The following is a 12,977-nucleotide window of genomic DNA, read 5'->3' as shown; positions in this document are numbered from 1 at the left end:
ATTGGATTATACAAATAAAGCATTGCAGGAAACGCTTGTTGCCTGAAACGTCACTGTGTATCGGGTTGAATTTCCAAGTTCGAGCCGGCATACCTTGTGGGTGTTGATGGTCAGTTGCCAAAGGTTGTTGTTTTTGGGTTTCTATTTGCTATAGTATGCTGTCACAGTTCAGCAGGAGATGGAACATGGTTTTCTTTGAGCTTACAATGTAACTAAAGGGTGCACTGCAGCCAACTTGAGAGGAGAGTTTGTGATTAGTGAAGAATAACTGGATTTTTGACTTACTGTAAAATCCTTTTCTCTGAAGTTCATTGACAGACGCAGGGAGTTCTACTCAGTTTGCACGGTTTGTCTAGGCTGTTAGGCTGCTCAGTAGAATCCAAGCACACAAGAAAATGCTCCATCATTCATTGACAGATGCAGCTCCATATTCTTCTTGACCATTGGGTTATGCTGCCCCCTACAGGAGCAGGATACTAGGCAGGAAAAATCTTTACCATGCCTATGGGGCAGTCCCTGCAGGCATACACCCACTCACTCTGCTATAGGATTCAGTTTTGTTGCAAGCAGTGCTTAGAAGAAAAAACCCCATTCCACTCAGAAATATAGGGGCGCGTGCTGTGTCTGTCAATGAACTTCAGAGAAAAGGATTTTACAGGAAGTCAAAAATTCAGTTTTCCCTATCGTTCATTGACAGATGCAGCTCCATATTCTTCTTGAGCATTGGGTTATGCTGCCCTCTACAGGAGAAGGACACTAGGCAAGGAAAATCTTTACCATGCCTATGGGGCAGTCCCTGCAGGCATACACCCACTCACTCTGCTATAGGATTCAGTTTTGTTGCAAGCAGTGCTTAGAAGAAAAAAACCCCATTCCACTCAGAAATATAGGGGGCGCGTGCTGCGTCTGTCATTGAACTTCAGAGAAAAGGATTTTACGCGAAGTCAAAAAATCAGTTGTTTTCTCTATCGTTCATTGACAGACACAGCTCCATATTCTTCTTGACCATTGGGACATCCCAAAGCAGTATTTGCATGAGGGGTGGGAAACCAATGTAGAAAAGAACGTAATTCCCCAAAGGCTAAACTTAGCCAACCAGGTAAAATGGAGCTCAACTGAATCCTATAGCAGAGTGAGTGGGTGTATGCCTGCAGGGACTGCTCCATAGGCGTGGTAAAGATTTTTCCTGCCTAGTGTCCTTCTCTTGTAGAGGGCAGCATAACCCAATGCTCAAGAAGAATATGGAGCTGCGTCTGTCAATGAACGATAGGGAAAGTGCATTTTCTTGTGTGCTTGGATTCTACTGAGCAGCCTGGATTCTACTGAGCAGCCTAAAAGCCTAGACAAACTGTGCAAACTGAGTAGAACTCCCTCTCTGCTCAGCTTTAAAGTGGTTATAAAAAAGGTAGAAGGTTTTTACCTTAAAATGGTTCTAAATCTTAAAGGTTTTTTACCTTAATGCATTCTATGTATCAAAGTAAAAAACCTTCTGTGTCTAGGACCCCCCTCAGCCCCACTCAACTTACCTGAACCCAATCTCAATCCATCGCTGTGCAAGCCCGCAGCACCTCGCTCCATTCTCTCTCCTTACTGGGTAGATTAAAGCGGTAGTATCCCGCTTTTTTACACTTTTACCTACAGGTAAGCCTATAATAAGGCTTACCTGTAGGTACAATTATTATCTCCGGCACGGTTTAGGAGATATTTGCAGTGCATGCAGCTGCTCACGCGAGCAGCGCATGCGCTCTGAAGGTCCGGGGGGGGACCTTCAGTTTTGCTTGCCGGGAGCTTGCGGGAGTGACGTCATCGCGGCTCCGGCCAATCACAGCGCCGGAGCCGCCGAACCCGGAAGAGACGGCGAGGGATCATGGCAGCGCCCGCAGCGATGTCCGGGGGGTCCGTGTCGGGGCTTTGTTCTAAGGTAAGTAATACATAATGAGCTAGTATGCGATGCATACTAGCTCATTATGCCTTTGTCTTGCAGGTGTTTTTTTTTTACATTTTGGGTTTACAACCGCCTTAATAGCAGCAGAAGCCAATGACTTCTACTACTATCAATCAAGCAATTTGACGAGGGAGCAGAGGGTGAGGCTCAGCCGGCCTGTGTCAATAGATGCAGACAGGATGGTGCAGGAATGAGCCCACATGAGTGTTCCCGTATGTATGTATGTATTATATACATACATATACACACACACACACACACACACACACACACACACACACACATACATATATACACACACACACGCGCATATACATACATACTCACGCACACCATTCACGTCTCTAGACTTTTTAGGAGATATATGTTGCTCTCCTCTTGGAGTTTGCAATTGCCAAGCTTTAACTAGACCTGCTTCTATCACAGTGGGTTGTGAACTGGATATTTGATGATCTTGTCACATCTTCCAATTTCTCCTCTGCCTATATGGCCAAACTTATGGGAGAGCTCCACCCAAAAGGGGAAGCTCCACTTTCCTGCACCCCCCCCCCTCCTCCGATGCCACATTTGGCACCTTTTCGTGCCAAGCCATACATGGTTTGAATTTTGCCTGTTTCAGCAGGAACCGGCCGAGATTCAAACCGTTAATGGGCAGGCTGAATGTACCAAATAGAGAGGAGACATTGCTGGAAGTGGTAGTATAGGAGGATTACTAGTGGAGACACCTTTAATGGCATCCCAGTCTTAGTCTGTAGGGTTTAATATTGAGTTGGCCCACCCTTTGCAGCTATAACAGCTTCAACTCTTCTGAGAAGGCTGTCCACAAGGTTTAGGAGTGTGTCTATGGGAATGTTTGACCATTCTTCTAGAAGCACAATTGTGAGGTTAGGCACTGATGTTGGAGAGAAGGTCTGGCTCGCAGTCTCCACTCTAATTCTTCTCAAAGGTGTTCTATCGGGTTGAGGTCAGGGCTCTGTGCAGGCCAGTCAAGTTTCTCCACTCCAAATTCACTCATCCATGTCTTTATGGACCTTGTTTTGTGTTCTGGTGCGCAGTAATGTTGGAACAGGAAAGGGCCATCACAAAACTGTTCCCACAAAGTTGGGAGCATAAAATTGTCCAAAATGGCTTGATATGCTGATGCCTTAAGAGTTCCCTTCACTGGAACTAAGGGGCCAAGCCCAACTCCTGAAAAACACAACACACCATAATCCTCCCTCCACCAAATTATTTTGGGCGAGCAAGTTTGGGGTGGAGGAGACATGGATGAGCGAGTTTGGGGTGGAGGAACTTGACTGCTCTGCACAGAGTCCTGACCTCCAACCGATAGAACATCTTTTGTATGAATTACAGTGGAGACTGCGAGCCAGGCCTGCTCGTCCACATCAGTGCCTGACCTCACAAATGGGCTTCTGGAAGGATGGTCAAACATTCCCATAGACACTCCTAAACCTTGTGGACAGCCTTCCCAGAAGAGTTGAAGCTGTTATAGCTGCAATATTGAACCCTACAGACTAAGACTGGGATGCCATTAAAGTTCATGTGTGTGTAAAAGGTGTCCCAATGCTTTTGACAATATAGTGTATATTTGACACCTACTGTATGAGTGGACTTATTTAAATTGGACACTAAAAGCACTTTATATGAATTGAATGAACACTTCAGCACTTTACGATATATGAATTCTTTATCTATGAATTGTTGATTTATGTATTGGCTATACACATGATTTTGTTGTATGCACAGTATTTGGTTGAATTTTGTATATTGTAGCGCCAGCACACATCTGTGATTTTTTAATTTGGTATACTCTTGGTTAATAGTTATTGTGCAGGCAGCCACACCAAATTTGAACCCTTAGCACAGAGCCTATTGCATATAAGTAGTTAACTACAGCTGCCTAAGTTAGCCTGGGTTCACACAGGGGCGGCTTCAAAGCTGCCCAACTCTGAAGCCGCCTCGTGCAGATCAACTTCAGCATGGCTTGCAAACGACTTCTCTAATAGAATTCAATGTAAGTCACCCCCCCCCCCCCCCAAAGTAGTGCAGGAACCTTTTTCTAAATCAAAGAAACTTATGTTACTCCGATTAGAACGGTTCCATTGCACTGAATGGAGCGTGACTTGTCAAACGGCTAAGTCGCCTGACAAGTTGGCCCAGTATGAACCGGGACTTGATCTTCAGTAGCTGACACTTCCGGGAGTGTCAGATGCCTAGTACCCCCCCCCCCCCCCCCTCCAACAGGATACCTTTATGACACATGGGTCGGAGGAGAGACCCAAGAAGCAGGGACTTGGACATACCTGGAAGTGTGTCAGATACAGAAGATTGTTTAGCAGAAGTAGAATGGTAAACATTAACTGTGTATACACTCTGGATATATATATTTTATTATTTTTACACACACATATATATAATTTTTTTTTTTTTAAACAGTCTTTTTAAAAAGCAACTCCACTTTGTTGAGATAAAAAAAAAATAAAAAAATGTTCCCCTCTGGATGATCTATGCAAGGATTTTAACAAATTTTGTTGCAGATTCTTGCCTTTGTTTTTCTGAAGAAATAGCTGTCTGTGCTCATGTGCAGAGTCAGTCTGTATGGGAGTCATCACATTTTCAGCCAGCTGCTGCACCTGCAGGGGTCTAATTGGAGGATTCAGGATCTGAATCCTTTAGGCTCCATTCACACCTGAGTGTATCATTTTCAGGCATTATATTGGGTGTTTTTCAGGCGGTTTTTGCAGGTGTTTGGAGGCAGGTATTGACATCTAACAACAATGCTTGTAATCTGCCAAAAAAGAAGCTCATGTACTTTTTTGAGCTTCAGACAACAAAACGCTCAGATGTGAACAGGGGCCATTGAAATGAATGGGATTTTGCTTGTTGGGCGTTTTGAGACGTCAGAGATGAGCTGAAAAACGCTCAGGTGAGAACAGAGCCTTAAGACAGGATTTCCTTTGGTAGTATCTCACCAAAAAAATTAAATTTTTTTGTTACAGGGGATGCATAAAAATCAATGCGGAGGGAGTTCTGTACACTAGAATGTCCAGAAAGCCTCCAGGCCACCACATTGCATCTTAGAGAATTAAAGCACTGCAGTTTGAAAATGAAAGTTAATTTTTAATAACATTCAATTACAATTTGTGTTGCAATTATATACACTATATCAGGGGTGTCAAATTTCATTGGGGGGCCGCATCAGCATTATGGTTGCCCTCAAAGGGCCGGTTAGATCTGTAAGATTAGATGTCCAGAGCACCCCACTCCCGCTTACACCCTTACATGGGATTTCAAGAGCTCCCCACCTTCATAAATCAAGAATCACCCACCCTTCCTTACATCACAATGCACCCCCTTACCTTGTGCTACTGCCAGGAAGCAGATGCCGGTGGATCTGGGAAGAAAAGAGTGCAAGGTCTGGAGGAGGACCAGAGGAGGACTGGAGTCAACTTACAGAGTCTGCTGAATGCTGAGACCAGGGGAGGCAGAGACAAGGTGGTGTTGTGGCTGCACAGAGAGGTGCAGGATCTGTAGGAGTAGTTCTGCCCTCCTCTCTAAAGGGGGGGGGGCAAAGATAAGCCTTTCTGCAGCAGTACAGAGATGCACAGGATCTAGCAAAGGGGTTCTGTCCTCTCTGCTGCTGACTAAGGTGGGGTGCCGCAGCTGCAGGAGAGGTGGGAGGGCCACATGAATTGGCCTGGGGGGCCGCATTCGGCCCGCAGGCCTTGTGTTTGACACCTGTGTACTATATTATTATAATATATATATATATATATATATATATATATACACACACCGTATATACTCGAGTATAAGCCGACCCGAGTATAAGCCGAGACCCCTACTTTTACCACAAAAAGATGGGAAAAATCATTGACTCAAGTATAAGCCTAGGGTGAGAATGCAGGGCGGCGGGCATGGTACAGGAGAATGCAGGGTGACTGGCATGGTGCAGGAGAATGCAGGGTGACTGGCATGGTGCAGGAGAATGCAGGGTGACTGGCATGGTGCAGGAGAATGCAGGGTGACTGGCATGGTGCAGGAGAATGCAGGGTGACTGGCATGGTGCAGGAGAATGCAGGGTGACTGGCATGGTGCAGGAGAATGCAGGGTGACTGGCATGGTGCAGGAGAATGCAGGGTGACTGGCATGGTGCAGGAGAATGCAGGGTACTGGCATGGTGCAGGAGAATGCAGGGTACTGGCATGGTGCAGGAGAATGCAGGGTACTGGCATGGTGCAGGAGAATGCAGGGTACTGGCATGGTGCAGGAGAATGCAGGGTACTGGCATGGTGCAGGAGAATGCAGGGCACTGGCATGGTACAAGAGGATCCAGGGTTGTGGGCATGGTACATGTGGACCATGCCCGCAGCACTGCATCCCTCGTAGTGTGCCCGCAGCCCATGGCAGGTAGTGAAGCTGTTTCACTTACCTGTTCCAGAGGCGCCTTCATTTTAAAAATGGCGCCGCCCGGCGCCGACACGTCATTGCGCATGCGCCGCCGCCGCTCGTATACTTTCGGCTATTCCCGGCCTCTCCCGAGCGGCGCCGGGAATAGCCGAAATTACACGAGCGGCGGCGGCGCGTGCGCGGTGACATGTATGCGACGGGCGGCGCCATTTTTAAACCTTAAACCCGTCGGAGCAGACAGGAATTTTTTTCCTTGACTCGAGTATAAGCCGAGGGGGACGTTTTCAGCACAAAAAAATGTGCTGAAAAACTCGGCTTATACTCGAGTATATACGGTACTTATTTTTTGTTTTTTTTTATTTTCTTTTTTCCCCACGAAAAGTGGAGTTAACTTTTAAAGTAGAAGCTTGCATTGAATCTTGTAGGTTGGGAACAGTAGAAGGACTGCAGCTTGAGGAATACATCAGAAGACTGAACATAAACCCTTCATCCTTTTCTTTCTACTCCCACGTCTGGATTCTGCTCTTATTCCCCCCCCCCCCCACCCTTTGGCATAGTGCGTCTCACAGATAACACTTACGCTGCCAAAATATTTGTCCAGCAGTTCGACGTATCGGTGGATTAGCTCCAGGGTCAGCAGCTCATTATCCTGATCTTCAACCGCACAACAGAAATACAGGCTGGCGTATCTAGGAGAGAGAAAAGCTTGGATTTAAAGAAGGAGATAAACAGGGGGTAGGAGGTAGGGGGTGGGGGAGAGAGAGAAGTGCGACGGAGGTCAGTACATCTACACCAAATCTTCATAATGGTCACATAGAACATTCCAAATATGGTTTATAAGAAGTGAAACATCAATGAGAAGGAAATCAGTTTTCTGGAGCAAACTAATATGTTAGGCCTCATGTACACTGCTGCTAATAAATGGACGATTGGTGCCAGTTCACATATATGCAATAACAGACATCGCATGCGATTCGCATAGCACTGCAAATCACACACGATGTCTGTGCGATGCTAATTCAGCCATACAGATTGCATGGCTGAATTGGCTTCACATTTGAATTAAAGTCGCACATGACCCTTTTTTTTGGTCTGCACCAGAATCAGATCGCATGGGTGTTTACACCCATGTGATCCGATTCCTGTCTGAATTGACAGTTCACACTGCAATATGCAAACTAATCTGGGGGGTGTCATTAACTTTGTATGGACACTCCCAGCAGTTCGCATATGGCCGTGTGAACTGCCTGCTATATTAAAAAAGAATAGCGCACGCATGCAAAAGAAATGACCATCAAATATGGAAACAATCCATAAATAAAAATGGGGATTTGGTCCCACCATATGGCCATATCATGCTCAAGCCCACCACTGCGTCAAAGTACCCCATTATCAGTGGGTCCTACACTATCCATAAAAAAGGGGTGAATCCAGCCTTTCTTACCCTTGGAGACCACACTCCTTGCTGGGAAAGATGTGCTAATGCACTACAGGGGACTCCTCCTATATCTACTTGATAGTGGACACCAATAGAGTACAGGTGTGTGTGGGGGATGGGATGCTCAACCCCAGAAGTCTGGTCAGACCGAATACATAATAAACAAGCAATTGTGCGCTATTCTTTTTTAATATACATGTTGCTTGGTCCATAGCTGCACTGGCTTTAGATATACATGTTCAGGGTTTGCTCCCCCAATTTTTTGCTTGTTTATTATGTATTCAGTCTGACCAGACTTCTGAGGTTGAGCATCCCATCCCCCACACACACCTGTACTCTATTGGTGTCCACTATCAAGTAGATATAGGAGGAGTCCCCTGTAGTGCATTAGCACACCTTCCCAGCAAGGAGTGTTGTCTCCAAGGGTAAGAAAGGCTGGATTCACCCTTTTTTTATGGATAGTGTAGGACCCACTGATAATGGGGTACTTTGACGCAGTGGTGGGCTTGAGCACGATATGGCCATATGGTGGGACCAAACCCCCATTTTTATTTATGGATTGTCTCCATATTTAATAGTCATTTCTTTTGCATGTGTGCGCTATTCTTTTTTAATATACATGTTGCTTGGTCCATAGCTGCACCGGCTTTAGATATACATGTTCAGGGTTTGCTCCCCCAATTTTTTGCTTGTTTAGTGTGAACTGCCTGCGACTGGGGTGTGATGTGGGAACCTGCAGTGGATTCGCAGGGTTACCGCATCGCACCAATGTGAATCGGCACTTAGGAGCAGTTGGGCGTTTTTTTTTTTCAGCAGCCACTGAACTCTCCTCTATGTGATCTTATCTGTCCATGTACACTCAGTCCTTTATAGTCGTTTAGAGCATGGGTGTCCAACCTTTTGGGCCACATTGAGTGTAGAGAAATGTTCTCGGGTCGCATATAAAATATATACTATAGTTAAGGTATATAAGTAATAAAATGCCGTCGCGCCCCCTTCCCGTGCTAAAACCACCCCCCCCCCCACACCCAGCACTAATTTAACACAACTAGTGGATGATCCCCCTCCGAGGCTGCCTCTGTGGCCGTCCCCCCGACTCGACTCCCTTCCTCCCCAGCAAAAAAATAAATAAATTATCAGGGGGCAGTGGGCTGCATAGCCTGCGGTTCTGGGCCGCAGGCTGGACATTAAATTTAGTGGCATTTTTTTAAAGAAAATGCGTTCAGATAGAAGTTTATTGGCATTTGAAACCCCAAATGCTTTTAACAGCGTGCAAGCGCATCTAAACTGTGTAACTCACGTTTATAAGCGCTTAGTTTATAGGTGTTTTCAATGGGGATACATTTTGGACCATTTTATAATGTAAAAACGCTTCTAGCCGCTAAACACCCATAAACGTGGCATGTAAACGGATGTTTTTAACCGCTGTCAAGTTCCAGCGTTCAGCAGAGGTTTACAAACATCCCGTGTACATGAAGCCGTACACCCAAAGTAAGTGGATAAAGGGAACGCTGGTAATAAATGTGTGTAGCAGCTGGCACAAATCTAAGGTCCTTTCACACGTGCGGTCCGTATTTCATCCCATCCGTTTGCGGATGAAAAAACGGACATAATGCATGTCAATGGGATTGCAGATGTCAGCGGATGACCATCCGCTGACATCTGATTTGCGTCCTTTCCGATCAGTTCCGTTTTTGGCACGGAAGAGAACCCTATTTTTCTTCCGTTTAAAAAAATGGAACGGACGCAAAAAACGGGTGTCAGCGGTATCATCCGCAATCCCATTGAAATGCATTATCTCCGTTTATCATCCGCAAACGGACATACGGAACGGACCCTCCAAAAGTGCATTCATGTCCGTTTAAAATAAAGAAAAAATAAAAAAAAAGTCACCGGAGGAAAAAACTAAACGGACCGCGTGAATGTGAAAGGACCCTAAAAGGTGAATATACAACCTACAATAAACAATGTAAAATAAACTTAAGTGCAGCACTAAACATAACAGGGTTTAAACCAGTGACAGTCCAAACAGTACAAAACTTTTCTTATTAAATAAATCAAAATACATTAGTTCATAATCATGGAGTCCAAACAAAGAATCCAAATGTGTGAATAGGCAGCAGAGACTCGAATGCACGGGGCAGGCGGCTCCGATTGCCGCCTGACACCAGCGATCGCTCCCCGCTGAGAGAGAACAACGGTCGGCTGTTTTAAACACAGCTGACTGTTCTTCTCCCTGGAATGATCATAGAGCACCTGTGATTCTCTATATAGGATCACATGTCTGATCATTTCACAAGCCCCTCCCCCCCAGTTAGAATCACTCCCCTAGGCTCACATTTAACCCATTGATCACCCACTAGGTTAACCCCTGCCAGTGTCATTATTACAGTAACAGTGGATATTTTTAGCAGATTACTGTAGTAATGTCACTGGTCCCCCCAAAAGTGTCAAAAAATCTCAGGAGATGGCCAATTCCCCCCCCCCCCCCCCGCAGAACACGGAGGGTGACTGACTGCCTCAGCTGTGCATGTTCCTATGAGACTTTGTAGAGCACGGTTTCTCAACTAGGGTTCCTCCAGAGGTTGCTTGAGCAATGAGCAATTTCTGCCTCTGAGATAAGTTCCAACTTGACACCATTGATCTTTTTAGCTATCTGTAAGCGGCTAATTCTTCTCAATGACCACAAGTGTAAGGAGCATTCTTCCCACTGATCATTGCACTAATGTAAAATTAAAAACTCTCCTGTGCTCGAAAGGAATGTGTCGGCAGTGAATCTCTATGGCTCCGGGTAAATGCACAGACCCTGCTGCCCTCCTAGGGTCAGGGGACACCTAATGGAAACACACATCAGCTCTGAGGAAGAGGGGATCTCCACTCGAAAAGCATCAGCCATCTGGAAGTTCCTCCGGTGTGCTGGACACGGTCCTGGTGACCTGGTTGCTTTGTGTTCTTTGTGGACTTGAAATCAGGGTTCGAGTCCTACAGGAACGCACGGGAACGGTGTTCCTGTACTTTTTCCACAGCAGGAATGCCGTTCCCATTAGCAGCCGCATCCTGCAGGACTGGCAGGGTCGGACTGGCCTGGGGACAGCCAATTTCTGCAAAAGCCGGCTACCATAAGGTCCACGCTGCAGTCAGGCTTTGCATTCTAGTTGCTCCTTAAAGCTGATCCTGCAAAGGTTTCCTCCTGGCCCGCCCACATGGTAAGTCGGCTGGGCGTCAGCTACCCATTGGCTGAGGTGGTAGCAGAAGGCGAGCTGCACCGCCTTCCATTGCCCCACAGCCAATGGGTGCACAGTGCACTGTCCATTACTTTCCGTGTGCTTCCTGTGGTGTTGTGGCTTAGAGCTGCTCTGCAAACTGATTGAGGTGAGGAAGGAGAAAGTGTGTTATGACCCAACAGTAATTAAAAGCTGCTAAAAATGCCTTCCTTCCTTCCTCCCTCCTGCCTCTCTCTTTCTTTCTCGCTCTCTCTCCATCCCTCTTTTCTCTCTCTCTCCCTCTTAATTTCTCTTTTTCTCTCTCCCTCCATCCGTCTTTATTTCTCTCTTTTTGTCTCTCCCTCCATCCCTCTTTAGGTCTCTTTTTTCTCTTCCTCCATCCCTCTTTATTTCTCTCCTTCTCTCTCCCTCGATACTTCTCTCTCTTTTTTTCTCTCTTCCTCCATCCCCCTTTATTTCTCTCCTTCTCTCTCCCTCCATCCATCCATCTTTCTCCCTCCATCCATCTCTTTCTCTCTCTCTCCCTCCATCCCTCTTTATTTCGCTTTTTTTCTCTCTCCCTCCATCCCCCTTTCTCTTTTTCTCTCTCCCTCCATCCCTCTTATTTATTTATAAGGTCGGCCACAGACTGATTGAAATCAGGCCAGTTCAGCAAGGACTGGACACATTTCAATCCATCTATCAGCAGACTGGTTGTAATGAAGTCAATGTTGCACTTTTTTTTGTTAAAAAAGATTTGTGTGTATACATACACGCATACACACACACACACACACATTTTTGAGGGGGGGAGAGAGATCTTGAGTTCCCACACTTTTTTCTCAGGACTTGACCCCTGCTGGAAATGCTTTTGATTCACTTGTTTGTGAGTATATTTATTTTCTTTTACATCAACACCACTTTGGTAATGCGCAAGGTTGGTGCGCCCTCTTTGTGTTTTATTTCTACATCACACTAATGTATCATGAGTTGCAGGTATAGCCATTTTTAGCAGCGGTTCCCTGAGACCGGAAAGTTTTTCAAGGGTTCCTCTGTGTTGAAAAGGTGGAGAATGGTTGGTGTAGAGCAGAGGTCTCCAAACTTTCTAAACAAAAGGTCCAGTTTACGGTGCTTCAGACTTAAGGGGGGACAGACTGATCAGTGGAAGTAGAACATGTGCTGGCTGCAGTGGGAGTAAACAATGCTGCATCTTTGGTATTAGGGGAAATACTAGCACCCTGTTGTCCGTGTCAGTGGGAGGAATTATTACACCGTCGATCTCAGTGGGAGAAATAATTCCAGCGCCATTTCTTTCAGTGGGAGGAATTTCTGCACCATCGTTATACTTAGCTCCCTGCTGTGTAGTGTGTGACAGCAGATCCCTGCCCCCTACCTGCTGGTGCTGAGAAAAAGCCTTTGATCTCTGTTTTAGAAGGCTGTGGAGGAGAGAGGGCTGCAGATAGAATGTGTAGGCAGATAAGAACTATTTGGCCCATCTAGTCTGCCCAATATATCTGAATCCTATGAATAGTCCCTGGCCCTATCTTATATGAAGGATAGCCTTATGCCTATCCCATGCATGCTTAAACTCCTTCACTGTATTTGCAGCTACCACTTCTGCAGGAAGGTTATTCCATGCATCCACTACTCTCTAAGTAAAGTAATACATCCTCATATTACTTTTAAACCTTTGCCCCTATAATTTAAAACTGTGTCCTCTTGTGGTAGTTTTTCTTCTTTTAAATATGCTCTCCTCCTTTACCAAGTTGATTCCCTTTATGTATTTAAAAGTTTCTATCATATCCCCTCTGTCTCTTCTTTCTTCCAAGCTATACATGTTAAGGTCCTTTAACCTTTCCTGGTAAGTTTTTTCCTGCAATCCATGTACTAGTTTAGTAGCTCTTCTCTGAACTCTCTCTAGAGTATCTATATCCTTCTGGAGATATGGCCTCCAGTACTGCGCACAATACTCCAAGTGAGG

At 45.7% G+C, this 12,977-nt stretch overlaps 1 protein-coding gene across 1 annotated transcript in view; it reads right to left on the bottom strand.

Moving 5' to 3' along the window:
* LOC309553997 (AP-1 complex subunit sigma-1A-like) overlaps positions 1 to 12,977 on the bottom strand; it is an 80,930-nt gene that overhangs the window by 26,850 nt on the left and 41,103 nt on the right. The window contains exon 3 of the mRNA XM_082255518.1: positions 6,936 to 7,044. Coding sequence (XP_082111644.1) covers positions 6,936 to 7,044 — 109 coding nt within the window. The remainder of the gene's footprint in view (positions 1 to 6,935; positions 7,045 to 12,977) is intronic.

This window comes from Pelophylax lessonae (assembly GCF_965119305.1).
Source record: "Pelophylax lessonae genome assembly, chromosome: 4".
NCBI lineage: Eukaryota > Metazoa > Chordata > Amphibia > Anura > Ranidae > Pelophylax > Pelophylax lessonae.
This window is presented reverse-complemented; position numbering and strand designations above follow the sequence as displayed.